The sequence below is a fragment of the Lutjanus erythropterus genome, chromosome 1, assembly GCF_056507025.1.
Source record: "Lutjanus erythropterus isolate fLutEry1 chromosome 1, fLutEry1.hap2, whole genome shotgun sequence".
Lineage (NCBI taxonomy): Eukaryota > Metazoa > Chordata > Actinopteri > Lutjaniformes > Lutjanidae > Lutjanus > Lutjanus erythropterus.
The window spans coordinates 11124665-11144770 of NC_139317.1; the positions used below are offsets into that span (position 1 = coordinate 11124665).

The window sequence follows — 20106 nt, forward strand, 5'->3', positions numbered from 1 at the left end:
ATGCTCAGTTAGCCATTTTCATCAGTGGTATCAATGACCAATCTGAAGTGACAGGAGTTTTGCGTCCAATGCACAGCTAACTAATGTATATAAAAATGCAGAAACTGCTCTTTGCAATTTTTTCTGCCCTTTAAAGAAATCTTGCAAAATGGGGACACTGATAAATATGATGCTGCATTTTAATAATGCTTATTTGTGCACATCACCCATTTTCTGAGTGTATTTTGTTGTTGTCATTCTGAAATATGACCAGCATTAGAATACAGATGAATGTAATTTATTATTTTAAGAACAATGACAACAACAAAAAATAAAGAAAGAAATTACAGCCCGATTGGTGTTATTAGTGAGGATGATATATTGGTATATTGATAGCTTATCACAGATAAATACCCAAAATACCCAAACAGCCAAAGAAAAGAGAAAGCTACAACCATAGAATCTTTATTCATGTAAAATAAAATAAATCATCTGTCGTCAAATTTAAAAAAAGGTTTCTGTCGAGCCATACAATGAGCTCTTGTTTCTGGTGTAAAATTCACTTTGCAGTTGGGTGGAAAAACATCCACTGACACTTTTTAACCACATTAAGTGATTCATTGGCCGTGTCTAGTTTAACATCTTCACCTCCGTCAGCTACTTGAACTGTGCAAATAATCCACCTATCGATCCCCAATTCCTAACCTGACAAATTAACAAAATCAAGGCAGCAGGCTAACTGCATTCATGCTAACTAGCAGACCTCTCAGAATCAGTTGAACACACACATGCACACACACACACACATACAGACAGGAGTAATCTCTCACTAATCAAGGACATCGATCACATTGCAAAGCACATCTGTCTGCATCCCCCTCCTCAGCGCTGACCGAGATTGATTACTCTGACAGGCTTAGTGCAGAGACAAAGACGAGGGGACAGAAAAGATGGACAGAATAGAGAAAACGAAAGCAAATGTGGGGATGAAAACAGAAAACTGAGGGCGCAAAACATAAGGCTGCAGTCACAGAAGAGACAAGCCAGATGTGTTCAAATCTGTTTTTGTTTTGTTTGCATATGTAATCTTTGTTAGAGAGCCATAAATTCATACTGCACCAAAACAAAGAAACTGAATAGAAGCAGCAAAATGCACTCTGAGAAATAAATATGCTAATTTAAACTTTATAGGGTTCTTTGGCTTGTCCCCACAGGAGAACACTGTTGGTTCCTAGCAGAACATTTCCACTTGGAGCCCTTTCACAGAGTCCTACCAAGATCCCAGCATAAAGGGCTACAGCTAGAATCCTCTGTGACAAGTTTCACTCAGAACACCCTGTGAGAGGTTCTAAAGGAGAACCCTTCTATGGTGTAACCATTCCACCCAGAACCCTCCCTGTGGGTTTTATCCAGAATCTTTCAACCTTCTACGGGTGCCAACAAGAACCTATCCAGGGGGATTGACCAAGAACTCTTTCATATTCCAAGGAATTTAATGTATAACCCATCCAGGATGTTCTACTGAGAACCCTTATATATTCCAAGGGTTTTATCTATTACCCACCCAGGGGGGTCCACTGAGAACCCCTTCATATTCCAAGGACTTTACCCCAGTAGAACCCCCCTGGTTATATCCAGGAGGTTCCTCCAAGAACCCATATATATTTCAAGGGTTTTATCTATTACCCCCAGGTGGTTTCACTGAGAACCCTTAAAAGTTTAAAAGGTTTTTATCTGCAACCCAGCCAGGGGTTTATACCAACAGCCCCTTCATATTCCAAGGAATTTAATCTATATCCTTTCCTTGGGGTTCTACCAAAAAAACCTTCACATTCCAGGGATTTTATCTATAACCCGTGCAGAGGGTTCTACCAAGAACCTTATATATCCAAGGGTTTTAGCTATAAACACCCATGGGGTTGTATTGAGAACCCTTTTATATTCCAAGTATTTTATCTAACTCACCCAGGGGGCTCTATCAAGACCTCCTTCATATTCCAAGGACTTTAATCTATAACCCATCCTTGGGGTGCTACTGAGAACCCTTATATATTTCAAGGGTTTTATCTATAACTTACCCATAGGATTCTATTAAGTGTGGGGGGGGGGGTACTTAATGGAACCCTTAGTCTTAAAAAGAACCCTTGACTGACCCATTCTTCAAGAAAGGGTTCCACAGAAGCAAATGGCTCTGGGTAGCCATTCAGAAAGAACCCCTTTGGAACCTTTATTTCTAAGTATATGAACAACACTGACATTCTCTGTGATGAACTGAACCCAGTGAGAGCAGTTCATGTACCTTGACTGTCTCCATTGATGCACATTGACCCATATGAATAAAGAATGTGAGACCACAGAGGAAATGGTGTGTGTGTGTGTGTGTGTGTGTGTGTGTGTGTGTGTGTGTGTGTGTGTGTGTGTGTGTGTGCGGTGCTCTGGGAGGAGACGAGGAGCTGAATGTTCAAACCCTCGATTAGGGTGGACTGAGAATGAATGATTATCTGAGTACTTTAAGAGCCTCAGGTAAGAATAAAAACAACTACTTACGATGGCCCAAGCCTGCATGGGGGAAAAAAAAGGTTTGCATTTTTTCATTTTTCTCTCAGTAAAAGGGAAACTTGTAGGAACCACTTGTACCGCAGAAATAATTTGGTTCCAGGGCTGATGTTTTTAAATCCGCTCTGCTGAGTGCATGAAACAGGAATTACTCTCCTTGCTACCCTTTCATCCGTGCTATATTCCAGAAGACTGAATCAATTTTAACCTCAGGAGTGTAAAACCCTCAGGCATCATCAGAAAAACTGGGTTGTGCAACAATACAGTAACATCGATATCTCAACAAAGGACGCAGTAAGCTTCTCACTCATTCACCCAGCAACTGTAGCATCAGTAGGTGGCCCTCTTCTGTCTTCCAAATGCTAGAGGCTACACTCAAACTAAATTTAACTCAAAACACATCTATTTGCATCAGTGAAACCCTAAATTAGTCTGCTCAAAGTGCCAGCTCATATTCAGTTTTTATGTGCACATGCTTACGTTTATGCACGATATATTACACATTTTTGTTCATGTTTTTTCTGTATCCAACAGTGTTAATTTTGTTGACTAATAATGTAGTTTTCATAGCAATACTGCAATACATACTGCAATAGATTTTTGAGTTTTGAGCCCAACTCAGACCTTTGAAATAAACTAAAAAAGGATTTGCCAACTTATAATCTTTAGTTGAGATCATTTACTTTTCTTCTACGGTTCTTTTTTGAGTTTCTAAAACTCAAAGATTCAATTTTACCTAAAGAATAAAAGTGAATTATCGCAACAAAATACTAGCGGTTTGTAAAACTTTTTCAAAACTTTAGAGTTTCAACATGTGATTGCAGGAAGTTACCTTGAAATATTAAATTAGATATGAGATGGAAGAAATGTGATTTCCTGTTTCCTGCAGGGGTATAAATTTGGAAATTCTAGAGAAACTTTTAAACAAAGCATTACATTACATTCAAGTTGACTAAATCGACTGTAGATACAGTGGACTAAAATCTTACGATATTTAGTGCTAAAATGGACTAAAACAATTCAGATGACTAAATATGGCTAAAACTAAATCAATTAGAATTAACACTGGTATCCAAGTATAAATGTGCACGAGTTTTATGTGCATATCATATTTTGTGGCTTTTACATTTTTAAATAATTTGTTAAAATGATTCATGTGCCATTAATCTCACACATTGTTATATATTTTGCTAATGGTGTTAATTATTGCTTTATTTTAAGTACAACCATTTGAGACATGTTTTGTGATACTGGGTGATAATAAACTTTGACTTGACCCGTCTGTAGTATATCTGAATCATCACACAGAGACAGATACTAGCTGTTTAATTGAAGGCGACGTGTACGCATGACGTGTACATATAAAGCTCCGTAATTCATTCATGTTACATGAAATAACAAAGCCAATAACGGTGTGAACGTGACACTAAAGAATGCACTGGCACGTCAAATGCTGATTGCTTTGGGTTTTGTAATGGTGACTGATAAAGGCAACAATGCTTAGCTACGATAAGGGAAGACAAATCTATTGCTGCAACAAAGAGCAATTTCTTTACACGGGCTTTTCACCCTTTACTGAGAGGGAAAACCAAGAGGTTTCATTACCAGGGGCAGCTGATAAAACCTCTGAGCTCAAGTGCAATCAAATACTACAAAGCTCTCGGGCAAAGCATGTCTCTGTCAAGGCTACCCGATCCTGAAAAAATGTTATTTCAATAAAATAAAATGGATGGAATATTTTGATATCTGCTCCTGCACCAAGATCTGCATCAAAAAACAGAGATAATCATAGGATACAGTGCTGATGCCTCGTGTATCTTGCAATGTTAAGAAATACTTGAACAAAATGCCAGATATGCACTTGGATCCTTATCTGCAACAAAAACTAATGACTTGCTTTTTCACTTAGTTTTATTGTCATCTCTTACGCTTTTGAAGCATCCAGTTGACACCATAACTCCCCCACAATAGCAATTTCTGTGCCCTTTCTGTATGTAATGGAAGGTAACCGAGTGTAAGTTGTCTTCTACCAAAACTAGTTGAGATTAAAGTAGGGGCTGTTCACAACATGTAACATTTTCCTTGTGTCGACATGTAAATGGCTGGTTTTCAAAATGGAGGTGGACTTGGACAGCAGACATTAGAAATTTTCTGAAAATTCAACTTAGAAGGAATATGAAGAGCGCAGTGGAAAGAGAAAAGCAGAGAAGCAGAGCTCCATGGTTATCCAGCTTATAGTCAGTTTTTATGTGTGCAAGGTTACAGTATATGTTCTATATGTTACACATTTTAGTCATGTCATGTGCTGTGTGTGTTCTTCGATGTGTAACCAGCAGTGTTAATTTTGCTGACTTATAATTTTCATTGTAGTTTCTGTCAGCAGAATTAAAATGAGACAGTAACTGAATAAAAAGCAATTTATTTTCTCTATGCTGTTTCTGTGTCTGACTTCCTGCCCACTCGATCTGCACTGCGCGGCTTGACGCAGAATCCATCACAAATACACTCAATGCATATTTGAAGTCGTTTCCGGGTCATGCTGTGGCCCGTCTTGTGGGGTCACAAGCTTTGCTTAGAATAGCTGTGAATAGCTTCTGTGCCTGTGGCGCTGTCGCAATGCAACGCAGCCGTGTCCAGTGGAATTAAACTGTAAAACTAAATATAATCAAAAAATTCCTGTCGAAATTAAGATTGGTATCCAGGTATAAATGCACAGGAGTTTTGTGTGGATGTTATGTATTGTTCTAAATTACCTCAAGTTTTAGTTTCTTAGCGTTCGCACTCACACACACAGGACAAGCTCATTTGTAATCGGAACCAGAGACAGTATAATAGGTGGATGGTGCCTTAGTGACGTCACCTATAGGTTTCTGAAGCTCTCAGTGTGTCACCATCTTGGCAGCACCTGACTTGGCTAACTCCCAGCTAAATCCACAAATGGGCAAAAAGGTGGAATGTGAGTGGAGCTGAACTCTAGAGATCAGAACCATGTTTTGTGTCAGACTGTAAACATGTTTATTTCTGCTGTAAACCCGAGATTTTTCAATTTAGGAGTCTATGAGGATCGACTCGCTTTTGGAACCAGCCTCAATTGGCCATTTGAGGAACTGCAGTTTTTCTTTTTTGCCCCAGAATTTGCTACTTGATCGGAACTCATTGCATCGTTTATTAAATTAGTGATTAAATTGTTTTTAATGACATACAGTTTTAGGCCGGTTGAAAAACATTTTGGCCAGTAAACCTTTCAGGTTACCGGCCACTGGCTGAAACATCACAAAGTTAAATTTGGCATCTACCTCCACATACAAGGGTGTTTGCAGAGAAACAAACATGCTCACCTCCAAAATTTCAACAACATAATTTGGGCTACAGAGAGATTAAAGTACACTGTGTCAACAATAGGTCATAGTACAGCTTTTCTGTTACAGTTTGCTCATTGGAAAAACACTAATTTTATAACAACAGAGCAAAATACCCTCCTTATTACAGATCCTAATTAGTTTCAAGTGAATGCAATTCAGCGTGCAGAGTGTTGTCACTGAATCTGTAAGAACAAGCAGATCTAGTATGGCCAAGTTTATTGCTCGGGGCTCCCTCTTGCTCCCATGCCTGTGTGCTCTGGTCTCTGCTCAACAGCTCAGCTCTCTCCTCTCTCTTCTCCTCTCCTCTCCTCTCCCCATTAACCGGCTGACAGATCAGTAATAAACACAGCCTGTCACCTTCAAGGCCTGCCTCTCATTTACTAGAGAACACATGAAACCCCGCTCTCTTGTTCCCTCTCTATCTATCTCTCCCTCTCCCTCTCCCTTCATCCGCTGGGCTCATTGGAGCTGAAACCTGATTTTTGGCCCCGGCCGCCTCCGAGGCAGCAAATTCTCCTCTGCACCCAGATAGTCCTGAAAAAGGCATGAATATTAAACGGAAAATCCATGAATAAATAACCAAAAAAGGACTTCCGTCGCTCTAACCTCTTTCTGTCTCCCAGCAGTGGATGACAGAGGAAGAGCGCATGCAGGGGAGAAATAGAGGAGAAAAAAAAAAATCATGACCGCCTCAGGAGAGAAGGTGGACATTTGTTAGGTAATTGGCTTTCTCTATTTGCAGTCCCATGGTGCTGTGATTTCACACATAAAACAAAGAGGTAATCACAAGGTAACAGTGCAGCCGATGGTTAGTGGAGCAAAATTCAACTGCAATATTTTCTCTGGGAATATAATGTGTTATTTCCATATGTGGGGCAACCTGAGGGATAAAAGCGATGCATATTGCAACAGCTTGATAATGTATGCGCGGAAAATGCAAATGACATTGAGAGAGTGCTGGAAGTGCAATGTGTACAAGGGATATGATGCTCAATACATAAAGAACAAATAAAGAGAATCATTTATTTGTGATATACATTCACTAGTCCCTTGGCATGTGGCCGTTACACAGGAACAAGTAAATAGAGATTATTCGCTTCAAGCTATTCCCATAAGGGTGCTTTATGTGTATTGTTCTGGATTTCAGTGGCCTGTATTTTTAACAGATCACATGAATGCACATCATAAGACAAACATACAGTAGCTAAAATGATTAAGTAGCTATATGTATTGCTGCTGTATATGTGCTTTAATACAGCTGAATAATGTTATATTTACTGTAAACCGCAACCTCGGTGTCATCAACTAACCATCAGAGTACAGTATGATGAGTGAATTAACCAAAATGAATTTGAGCTGTAGTAATTAAAGGTACAACCACTAAGACCTGCTTTTTGATACTATCTATGGCAGCGACTGGTTTCAGCAATAGCTATTTAAAGTATGTACATTCTGCAATTATCACTGTTTGGCATTTTTTCATTGATAGTGGCAGGGTCCGCCATTCCCACGCTCAGTTCAAATTATCTTTACATGCTCAAGGGAAATGAGGAATGTATGCAACTTAGCGTTTTTATATTAATGGTATCTCACCCTTAACAGCCTCGCTGCTTACTGTTGACTCTGCTAACGCTGTATCAGAGCTGTATTAAGTCTTTCTATATAATATATAATATTTAATACATATTTGTCATCAAGATTAATGCTAACTGCTTCAAATCAAACTGGTTTTAAAGCTGTAGTTGGTAGGGCTGTATATCCAAATTCCATACTTTGCACAGACCAATTTGCTTCAATACTACTGAGTATTGAAAAACGTAATTTGATACCAAATTTCAGTACCTTAGGAATATACCCGATCAAGTAAGGATGCAGCATGTTTGTACCAAGATCTAACAAGGCTGGTGATTGTCTGTCTATTGAAAAACAGGAAAAACACTGCTTTGTGATCAACAAATCATTGCTTTGTGTTTTTTCTTTTTTCGAGGTCTTTGAATGGCTTCTTCCTTTAAAGTGAGTAATTGTGCCGTAACGTTCAATGCAATTTTCTTTTTGTTAAAATGATTCAGCCTCCAACATCGGACTGGGATCTTAAAGATTATAACTTTAAGGAGCCACGGCCATTCAAGAGGGTGAGAACGTTTCTAATGAACAAACTCGTAACAACACACTGACTATGCTCACAAGACGTGAGAAATTAAGGCTTAATTTTGTGGTGGTTTTCTTCCAAAATAAAAGAGATAACATAAGACAAGAAGAAAGAAACAGTGTCCTCTAGTTTGACGGTGGAAAATTGGTGCAATTGGCCTATAATTACCCGGCCCATTGTTTTCTCTGAGCTTCACAATAAACTACTGACAGCGTCTACGTTTAGGCACTTCATTTTTGCAGGCAACAGCTATATCCAACCAGAGTGAAACAAAAAAAAAACAAACACCATTTATATTTTATGAACCTTTGAAAACTTCATCAAGCACAGACTCTTTATATTGTTTAAAAACCTCTTAATGTCATTGATAATGCAGCCTAAATAAGTCAAAGCTGGCTGTTAAGCCTGTCCATTAGTAACTGTGAGGAAAAATACATTTCAAATGGTACTGAATACCAGTTTTTTTTTTTTTTTTTTAATGTACAAGACCGACTTTTTAATCTCAAACATAGATCATGTATCTATCTATCTATCTATCTATCTATCTATCTATCTATCTATCTATCTATCTATCTATCATGTGTTAACACTGGTTTGGACTGGGAAGAACAGTATTTCGTGTTTTTTTATGTATGTAAGTACACAAATAAACTAAATCTCGATCTTGATGTATATCTAAATTTTCCATCACCTACACCCACACACAGTATTCATTTTTAAAAATGTGATACTAGAAAAGCAAAATTGTCATGCGTAAATCGTATGCATTGCAGAAAACTGGTTAGGCGTGGGCATATTCAAAAAACTTCAATTGATAACGGTTTGAATGGCTGTTACAACAGAGCCGAAGTCTGCTCTCCATCAGAAGAGATAATCTGAAGAAATGGAAGAAAATGATGTTGGCGCCTCGGGCTTAAGACAGGAGAGCTACTTTGTCGACCTTGAGGTCCTTTGAAATGACTCCAGTCTCCAGCGATGTTGAGATTATATATGTCAATGACTTGCACTACGGAAGATAAAAAAGATCTCATCATGACCTGCTGCTGGAGCTGAATTTCTCATCTTAGCAATTATATCCATGACTTCCTTCCCTGTAGTTGGATCAAACCCCAGCAAAAGGGAGCTCTTTTGTATCTGCGGGAGTGCCATCAGAGTGACTAATCTTTATAGAAAAAAAAAAAAGATAAGCCAGTATTCATAAAGCTCACTCGCTGAATTCATGTGTAATATCACAAGAGTTATACGTTTCAGCACCAAACTGAGTGAAGAGCTGGAAATGACCTTCTTTTAAAGCTGTTAAAGGACAATCTGTTTTGTTTCTATAATGAGTAACAATTACTTCTTTCCCTTTGGCACTTTCTGTGAGAAATACTGTCTGTGATTAAAAAGATCAATTTACATGTTTTTGTTCATGTGTGAATGTGCTGCTTGGCCTTCTTACGTTAATAAACCTTTATGAATCTTTATAGAACAAATTCACGCTACAGAACTGAATTTTTATCATGATAACTAGAGCTGCAACGATTAGTCAATTTATTAATGAGGTGATCGAAAGAAAATTAGCTTCCAAGTACTTTAATAAACGATCGATTGTTTCTGTCATTTTTCAAGCAAAAATGTCAAACATTTGCTGGTTCCAGCCTCTTTAATGTGAAGCTTTTCTTAGTCATTTATGATAGTAAAATAAGAGCCTTTGGACTCTTGTTTGGACAAAAGGAGCAATTTGAAGATGTCACTTTGGGTTCTGACAAAATGTGTTGAGCAATTTTCACAATTTTTAGATTAACTGACAATAAAGGGTGCCACAATTTCAATATTAAAGAAGAAATCTGTGATATATTTACAGCAATAAAATTAGAAAATGACCATGAAACATGTTCAGTTGAAATGCTGGCTTCTCTGACAAGAACACTACAGCCGTGGGTCAGAATAACTCTTTTTATTTACCCATTTCACATTAATTAGGACTCAAATTAATGCCAAATGTTGGCCGAATGAATAAGTGTCTGTTTATGAGTCGTAAGATACCATTATTGATCTTTTAGAAGGAGTAGATGTTTATAACGGTTAATTTGAGCAACACGTTAATGGAGTCTGGAGGCAATAAGACAGGCAGCCACTTAACTCCAACTCCAGAGTGTGTAATTTCAGAGCAGTGGGCTTTTATTTTCAGGATAATGGGCTTAACTTTACATCGACAGGCGACTGACAGCTGATCAACTTACAGTGGAGAACTTGCAGTCGCTTGTTATTGTCTTGCGCTCCTGCAGGGTTCCTGCAGCCTGCAGAGCCTCCTCGAATCATAATTATGATATGAGATTGTCCACCACACTTTGAATTCTATAGGCTGATCCGGAACTGATGCTCTCCTTTGACTAGTTCAGAGGTTTCGTCAGTTGATGTAGGAGTGCTTGTACAAGAGATTTGTACGTTTCATTCTTGCTGGTCGAGCGCTCTTTAAACAAGGCTTAAAGCCATTTGATTCACTCATGGAACATTACTCTGGGTATGCACTCTTCATGCTTGGAAGCAATAGGATTTTAATTCTTCCGAGGCATCGTAATAGGAAGGTCAAACATAATTCTCAGGTTACCTCATGCTTTGTTCTGCACTGGCAGCTTCGGGCTCGTTCAGCAACAACTATCCCAGCGTGATGTCTCCCAATTTAAGCTGAGATGGACACGATACAAAGGCCTTCAAATGCTTTGAAGAATATAAAGTTAAGCCTGCATGAATTCAGTTTACAGTGTCAAACAGGATGGGACAGGAATGTCTTATGCCAGGAGCAAGTTATCAACATGATATCGTACATTTAATTGATCGCAGCAGGATCTTGTTCAGATTATAGTCATATTTGGTAAAACATATTTTGTGGTTAATTGTGATGCCACCAACTGTTTTAAATCATATTATTTTGTACATACTTGTCATCAAGGTCAGCACTAACTGTGGTCGAATCAAATATGCGTTAACAAAACAAGCCACATTATTAGCATTTTTTTTTTTTTTTTTTACAGTGGATGAGTTTTGATAAATACTCCAGTGAGTGATGGAACCAGATGGAGTGAGATGTTAGAAGGATAATTGCAGATGAGAGGCTGCATACTGACAATCCCCTCAACATGGTAACACGTCTAGTATGTGCTATTATAGTGTGAAAATTAGTTCATGGTTTCTCATGGCATGATTAAAAAATGGTAATTATTAGGGGTGGAAGAAAAAAAAAGATTCTCTTAAGTATTGTGATTATTTTTTATGATTCCTGAATCAAATTTGATTGCTCTACATATAATTAATTAGTGCACAGTCTGTTAGCTCAGTGCTAGTACATGATGGGAAATACTTGCATTGGATCCATTTTACTTCACATGCTCAACATAAATCAATATGTGTTCATACTAACGGGCATATATTTCCTCTGCTCTGTAGAAAAGAACTAATGCTGCTATTTCATTTATCACATTCTTATGGCCACTGGCTTGATGAGCAGAAAACAGCCAAACTTTACTTAACTTCAAAAAGTAGTTTATTTACTACTTTTATATGCAGTATGTCAATGATGATACTGAAATTAAACTCAGACACTGACTGACATGATTTGCAGTGTTTTTGGAAATATCAGTCATGATATACAGTCTCTAGGAATGTATGATTCAACTTTTTCCTGTGTTCTAGTGTAATAAAGGCTAACAGAAATTGTAATAAATCATAATATTGAATTGGCAACCAAGTATCATGACAGCATCGAATCATGAGATAAGCATATCGTTCCAGCCCTACAAAGACTTCTTTACTAAAATAACATTAATTTGTTTGGCTGCACTGTAAACAGACCAACACCAATTTAAATTGAGATGGACCTGATTCAATAACCTTCAAGTACTTGAAATAATCTACATTTAATCCTAAATGAATTCAGTTTTAAATGACAAAGGGCTCATGCCAGGAACAAACAAACCCGCCTGACTATGAAAGGTTGCCCTCGCACACTGAAATAATTTCAGATGTCTGAGCTTAGATTTCCATCAGACTGCAGGATCTTGTTCATATTTGTCCAGATTAAAGTCATAAAATTAAACATGTTGGGTGGCTAATTGCGATGCCACCAACTGGTCTGAGGTTCAGTGAGGGGCCAAGAGATCTAAATTACGTTTCCCTGCATGATACAAGATAATGAACTGTCCACTGTAACCTTTCCAATGGAAGACCAACCTCCCCATATGCTGAAAATCTGTTGTCATGGCCCGATGAGGGTTATAATTGGACATTCTATCATTAAGTGCAGAAGTCTTCAGCATTTCAGACCAGCTGATTGAGAGATGAAGCAGGGACCCACTACTACACATACTGCATTGAATATTTTTGGGTCTTCTCTCGTTTGTGCCTACTGGTGGCTGTTGAGTCAGCAGCATGGCTAATTGTTAGGTAAGTTAGTAGACCTATGCCAGAGTCTCTTGCTTGAGAAGTTACAAAGTCATCCATTATGGCTCATAGTGTCTGTAGGCTACACTTGGGGTAATAATACAGTTAAATGGACAATATGTTTCAGTAAAACATACCCAACTAATTGGCCATTTTAGACCTGATTAAATAGGTTAGCTAGCCTTTGTTGGGCAAAATAAATGTTTTAGGTTTTTCTTTATGAATAGGCTAATTTATCTTTATTAATAATATGTTGGATTCACAGCATTCAGAAAAATATTCAAAAATAATAAGGACACCCTCCTGCAGTACCTCCGTGTGTTGCAGACCGGCTTTTGAAGGCCCATGATTTGTTGTGTTTGCATCTTTAGAATCAGCTGTTATATGGTGAAACGCATGTTTGGTTTGGCGTTTTAGGTTACAATATATTGGAATAGAACATTTGAACATATACTACATGAGGAAAATGTCTTAAATATAGCACACTTTTCTAGCTGGGTGTACATAACCACACCATTCAGAGGATGTCAGGGTATTAAAAACACGGGGCAAGTGAAGGATAGCTATGAGGAAGAGAAAAGGGAAATGCGGGTTCATGTCATAGAGCCAAATAGCTTTCAACACCCAGACTGACCTTCAGCTTACACAGAAGCACACACACATTGATACAAATGTTCACAGGATGTGACCATAAACCATAATGGACATCCCTTATTACAGGGAGTGAGCCTTGGCTGTGTGCCATTTTAAATGTCACAGACTCCTCCACGGCGTAATGACTGATCAACCTGAGTTTGCATCCAGCATAGCCCAGTATATTATCTACAAAGCCGACTGTAAAACTGGCTGGAAAGACATACGCTGCATCACATTATTTGATAATTGCCGAATGCATCCAATAATGTTTATCCACATGTGAATGTGTTAGCTTTTCCGACCCTTCCTGCTTCCAGCTGTAATATTCAATATCACTTCACTGCCAGTAAAGCAAAGCGTTTGCTACTCGTGCCAATCCTACAGTAAAAGAAACACACTAGACTGCAGAATCATGCAGATTTCAGCTCATTTGTTTGTCTTACCAGTCAGCCAAATCAAAACAATTCTCATTCATAAAAACATAAGCAGCTGAAAATTTCCAAGCACAAAAGACAGACGAGTCAAAGTAAAAAACGGCAGGTGCAGAAAAACAAACCTGTAGAAAAGCAATTAGACAAAAATGTTTTTAATCACTGGTTGGCAAACAATCAGGATAATATTCAATCCAGTGTTTTACATATACTTATGTTTTGTTTTGACATCATTTTATTGTGTTTGGTGTAAGTGTAATACTGACTTAATGGATGGGGACTGTAGCAGATTTATTACACAGCTTAATTCAAAAAGCAATTCTGATTGGTATATTACAGCATTCTAAGGTCTTTTACTTCTGTTTAGCAGACTGTTACCATGAAGAACAATCACTGACATCTTTAAGTCGGCAGCTGTGTAATAAGCGTGATAATGTACAATGAGCAGGTCATTATGCAAATACACCCCTGCACAACACTGTCATGGTTTATTGTGCAATATTGACCTGCTCATTGTACATTATCACGTTCATTATGCAGCTACTGACTTAAAGACATTATCCCTTACATGTGTGAGCATTTAAACTGTATGTACACATTAAAATGGACTCCAGGAAGAGCAGCTGTTGCCAAGGTAACAGCAGTCAATACTTAAATGAACTCTGTGTAGGATTTAGTGGCACCACTCTCAGAAAATGCAAAAGTCCGGATCTAGAATCAAGATATCGTTTTTGATTGTATTATTGTGGAATAGCCTTTTTTGTGGTTTTAAAGGCTGCATTTCAATAAACAGGTAATTTTCTGCCATCTGTATTTATGTTGTTATTATTACAAATGAGGCAAATAATATAAGATTTTTCATCCTTCTCCTCCTTTTTCCATCATGATATGTGTATAAATAGTTTATTTTAGAGCGCTCCATCTGTATTTGCAAAGCTGATACTGGAAAATATGCTGAAATGAACAAAATAAACTACAAAAATAAACCTAATGTTACACACAGGACCTTTAACAACCTGAAATTTTGTTCTATCAGGGCTCATCACTGTTAGTTACCAGCTAATATTTATCAACGCTCCGACTCCCACAGTGTGATTTTCCACAACATGACTGCAGAGTTTGCTTAATGAAAGAACCAATCTCAGCAGCCACATAATCCATTTTTTAAATATTACCACAGACACTATCTACCACATTAATGTTTAACACGCTGATGAAAAATACAACAATTGTCCGTGTTATGTAATAAAGCGTCGAGTCTGCTGAAAGGAGTGGAGAAGCAGGGCACCGTACCCTTTTTCTTGCTCATTCTGATGAGGCATGAGATGCTTGGCAATGTCAGTGACAAGCGGATCTTGTCAACGTAAGCTGCTGGGGGAGCAAAAAATACTTGTGCTAAGCCCCCCTGAGTAAGATGAGCGGCAATGCCTTGACCCGTGAGATGCTGTGGGAATTGAGGTGGAAGAGGGGGCGAGAGAGCAAGCGAGTGAGATAGTGAAAGGCTAGCTGGTGACAGAAGAATCAGACACGCTGGACTGTGTAGGTCCACTGGGTCAGGATAACTGATCCGAATACCAAGCTAACATGGACTGCAGGGAGCATGATGTGATCAATTCACACTACATGAGTGTACATTACATAAACAAATAGACTATTTTATCAAAAGTGGGTAAATAATTCTGGTGTACACTTAATAAACTGCGCTATATTATATTAGTAGTATTCTGAGATACTTTTTTATTTGGTTCATGTTATCAGACTCCAACATCTTTCATTCTTGAGTTACATATTCTGTGACTGTGTCCATTTTGGGGGCATAACAGGGCTAAATAATAAGGACTGCCTGCTTTCCTGGGGTAAGTAAAATACCATTTCAAGCTAGTAATCTGGCAACTCACTTGCCCAACCGAGCATGTGCTAAACAAGGAGTTAAACTATTAGACTGGTTTGATAACTGATTAATCGTTAAAGTAATTTTTCGTGTAAAGTGTCAGAAAATGTTGTTTTCAGACTCTCAAATACAGAGATTTCAAGCTTCTCTTCTCAATTTATTATCATATTAAAGTGAATATCTGACAAAATGAGACATTTAACGATATTGACTTTGAATCTGAAAAACTGGGATGGACAATTTTCACTATTTTCTGGCATTTTATAGATGCTACAGCCCAAGATTAAACATTTAACAAATTTAAGTCTTTGTTGTTATTTGATAACCACTAATAAATAAAACAATTTGTGAAGGGGCAAGTTAAATTTACTTTGGGCAAACAGATTTCTAACCCACTTGAACCCTGTATAAATGCTTTTACATGTGAATTTGTTACAATGGATGCCTGGTAAATATCCAGGCTGATAAATTATCATCTGATAATGGGAAATATATATTACCATTTATTATTCCACTAAATATTTGCTATAATAAGATCTGATTTTACAGATTACATCAAAGGTTTTAATTTGAATTCTTAGGCAAGATGTTCTATAAAAGCCAGAGTATATTTTGAAGTTTTTTGATGAGCTTGACCACAAAAATTCTGTGAACATCTGAAGAGCCAGAACTGTTCTTTGTTTTTGTTGTTATAGTGAGGTCAGTCAGAGCTGTCGAATATTAAAGGAGCTTTTAACTGGTTATGAAACGGTCTCGGTTTATCACTGATGTCTCTGTGTGACCTACATAAGTTAACAAGACCATAAGTTAACAGAGAAGATTGGCTCTTTCTGCATAGTTGTTCCTGATGCCTGCCATTTGAAATCAGATGAAACGAACCAGTGTTTACATTTTTCCAGGCAAACTTACAGTGAGTCGTACTTTAGCCAGCTAGAAAGAAGCAGGAGGGGATTTTTCTTCAAATGATTTTATTTCAGACTTTATATGTTGTGGTTATTACGGTGGAAACACTACCGCTCTTGTCCAAAGGGACCTCCAGAATCAACACAACATGAAAGTTGTCTTAGCATTTAATCATCCATCTTTGCTCACTACATCTTAGCCTTTCTTACCCTCATGTGTGCATAAACTACATGTTATATCAACTTCCTTTTAAAATACAAAAATGTGAAATTATTTGCCATTAGTAGCAGGTAATTATGGGTCATCAGTACTGGCAATAAATCCATATTGTGCCTCCTCATTTGTTACATTATGTAGGGATGTTGTGTTGCTAATCTCAGGATGTTCACTGTTAGTTTTACTAAAATAAGAACAGTCGTCACCAGGCCGCATTATAAACAGTCATCAGAAAAATACTGGTGTGCATTTGGCTGAGCAGGAATACCACACTACACATGTGAGAGCCGGAGCTGGAACAAAGGCAGTTGGACATTAAGGAAGACAGAGAATTGTGTCATACCAATAATTCTCTCAGCAGGCAATAAAGGTAACCTCTCTGAAAATACTGCTGGTATCATTTCTTTATGGACGGCATAAATCCGAGGTCATCAGAACAAAACCACAGAGCAAAGGCTGAGGTGTTTCTATTTCAACTCAGACTGCATTTGATCATGTTTCCGATTACGACTCTGCAAAGTTCAGTGTCGCTGCGATATCACAAATAAAAAATATTGAGCGATTACAGGTACTGTAAAAACTAATAGTCTGTAAGTGCTGGTGTTCACAAACTTTTTCATGTCAGGGACCCCGACAATAGATGCACCTCCAGTTTTAGAGGAGGAGTACACCAGACTTAACTACGTCCGATATTGTGACTGGAATTTACACCGAGTGCACCGAGCCTGACTGACAGCTGCGCCTGGTCTTACAATGGGCGTCCATGTGAGTACGAGCGAACTGATGATTGTTGCCAAGCAACACACTTCTATGCAAAGCATTATCATGCATTTATCATGTCTTCCTTAGTATTTTCAAAGGCTCCGTTGGCATAAAACTGAGCGCAATCAGCACCTGCAGGGTGGGGGACAGCGCCGTGTTTCTGTCAGACAGATGCTGCAGTTGAGGGGAGAGCACTTTAATTAACTCAAACAGCGCTCGTCTGCCAAAACGAAACCTCTCTCACTTTCTGAACATATATATCGAGCGGGTTTGTCCTGTCACGGACGACTCTCTCTCTTCTGAATGCCCTCTTGTTCATCATCCTGTAAATAAGACGCGCTGCTATCCTTGATTCTCTTTTCTGGCTGTATGATTCAGTTAAAATTACAGTGGATACAAGTCTGAGTTTCCAACTTCTGCCTGCTCCACACTAGGCGTAAAAGTTACACCCAGGCGGAACACACACAGGGCTTAAGTCTAACTGGTGTATTCATCTTAACCTTAAACTGGTCGTAACTTTCTGTTATAAGTCAGACATAACGTTACACCCAGGTGTACGCCCAGCTGGTGCACCCGGAGTCCCCCTTTACTTTTTTTTTTAAAGTCTTTATAGTCAATCAATGATTAACAGTGAATCACTATAAATTACAATCAATCAAAACAGCCAACCCTATTTCTCCTTTCTTCCAAAATGTGACTTTAGAAAAGAAAAAAAAATTCTATTCCTCCGTCTGCTCAAGGACCCCTGTTGTTTCCTGAACCCCAGTTTGAAAACCACTGTGTTAGTGGTTAACAATTTACTACTGGCAAGTTCCACAAAGCCATATTCATTCATCCACAAATAAACACTGCGCCGCTGATTCATAGAACCACAAGCAACTGTATGTTTAAATAATGCAGATACAGAATTCCCTGCAGCAATCTGTGCTTACGACAGCAAGCCTGTAACAAAGTGTCACCATGTGTCATCAGGATCAGCCTGTTATTCATGACTGTGTAAATGCCACTTAGAAAGAAACGTATAAACATTTCATGACTTTGAGAAGTGAAAATGAAAGTAATGTATTTATGTTAAGGGCATAACTTCCAATTTCTTCCTGTGAAGAGCACAGCCATTGTGGGCCGGTATGTGTACGTATCTTTTTATTACACGGCTTTGTTAAATAGTGATTTAGATTTTGTTTTAATTACAGCATTCTGAGGTCTGTTATTTCTGTATAACAGACCGTTGCTGTGAAGAACAGGCTGTTGCTATGGACAAAGTTCTGATCACAAATCATTTCTAAATTTATATTTTAGTCAGAAACTAGACAGAGAAGAAAATAAAACCCTGTCAGTCTAATTCAAGACCTGTATCACCCTTTCAGGGGTTTATTTCACAATAATCACATGCTCACTGTACATTATGCCTTCCATATACAACTGTGTGAGTGTATTATCATATATGTACACATTTCTATGTGTGAGTGTATATGGTTGCGTATGGATGTACATGTATATATGTACAGATTTTGTTGGTTATTTAAAAGATGGATCTTCCCCCTGTTATTTATATCTATCACATTTGTTAATCTGTGTTCTTTTACTAAAAACTAAATAACAAAAAATAAATTAATAAAAGTGAAAATGAGAACCAAAGTGCAGGAGTAGACTGATCTTTCATTCAAAATCTAGTGTAGCAGGGGAGTGCAGCATTTTGTCAACTTCTGACATCCTATTTAATAACTACTCCATTTAATTTGTCACTATTCAGATCTGCACTCAACCTCTAAAACATTTCAACTATTCCTCATTTTCACAAAAATGTAGACAAGGTCATCATATTCATTTTAGTTTTAAAAAATATTTTTTAAAAAAGGGCACAGCCCCTGCTACATTTTTACCTTGAGCCTCTCAAAAAGCCTTCTCCATCGATCTGGAAAGATCTGACAGAGGCACAGCTGCATAAACAATTCTCTCAAGTCTTTAGAGGGTTTTGAAATATTAACAAAAGAGCTTGCAGGTACATCATTTTGCAGCAGCAGCTATGGCAGCAGAGGGAAAATGTGTTTGAGTCCTATTATAAATCACACAATACAGCAACAACATTGCACATCCAGGCCTGGCTTGTCCCCCAGGCAACCTGACAGCAAAATCCCGTCTTTACAGATGGCTCTCAGAGAGGATCTGTACATGTGTATGTGGGAGAGGAATGCTGGTGTGTGTGTGTGTGTAGTGTTGATTTATTAATGAAAATATAGCAATCAGAAGCTTTGCCTATCATTATCACTCTTGTACATGTCAATTTATGCACGCATGTGTAAGTCCAGAGGAGAAAGCCAGTGAAAAAAATAAAGAAATAAAAGAAAACCTTAGCCGGCTCAGGCTAATTTCATCCACTCCACTTCCCCTCACATGAAAGAAGCAGGACTTACAGATCTTGTGCTTCCCTTTCATGGGGAATTTCACCAGCAGCTCCTGGGGGTTGGTGCAGATGAAGACGAATGGGGAAGCGGACTCCTCACAGGTATCAGGGAACTGCAGAGGTGGGGAGGGCGAAGGAAGAAAGGAACAGTTTAGCATCATCTTACACAGAACCATCATGGCCATATTGCGCACAGAATATGTTAAAGCTCATGATGCCTCATATCGCGGTGATGAATCATTCAGTGAGTGTCTCTGTTTATACATCATGTGAGATGTCTTCCATGCCTGATGTAATACTACATGCCTGACAGCAACTGATATGAGACTCTCCGGGTCTTATCCACTAAAATTGCACAGCTAATGATGCCGTTGCTAATGAGAGCTGTTGCACCA

The 20106-nt window shown here is 38.3% G+C and overlaps 1 protein-coding gene across 1 annotated transcript in view; it reads right to left on the reverse strand.

Moving 5' to 3' along the window:
- Positions 1 to 20106, reverse strand: part of trip4 (thyroid hormone receptor interactor 4) — a 123649-nt gene that overhangs the window by 59821 nt on the left and 43722 nt on the right. Inside the window, exon 12 of the mRNA XM_084741542.1 lies at positions 19722 to 19824. Coding sequence (XP_084597668.1) covers positions 19722 to 19824 — 103 coding nt within the window. The remainder of the gene's footprint in view (positions 1 to 19721; positions 19825 to 20106) is intronic.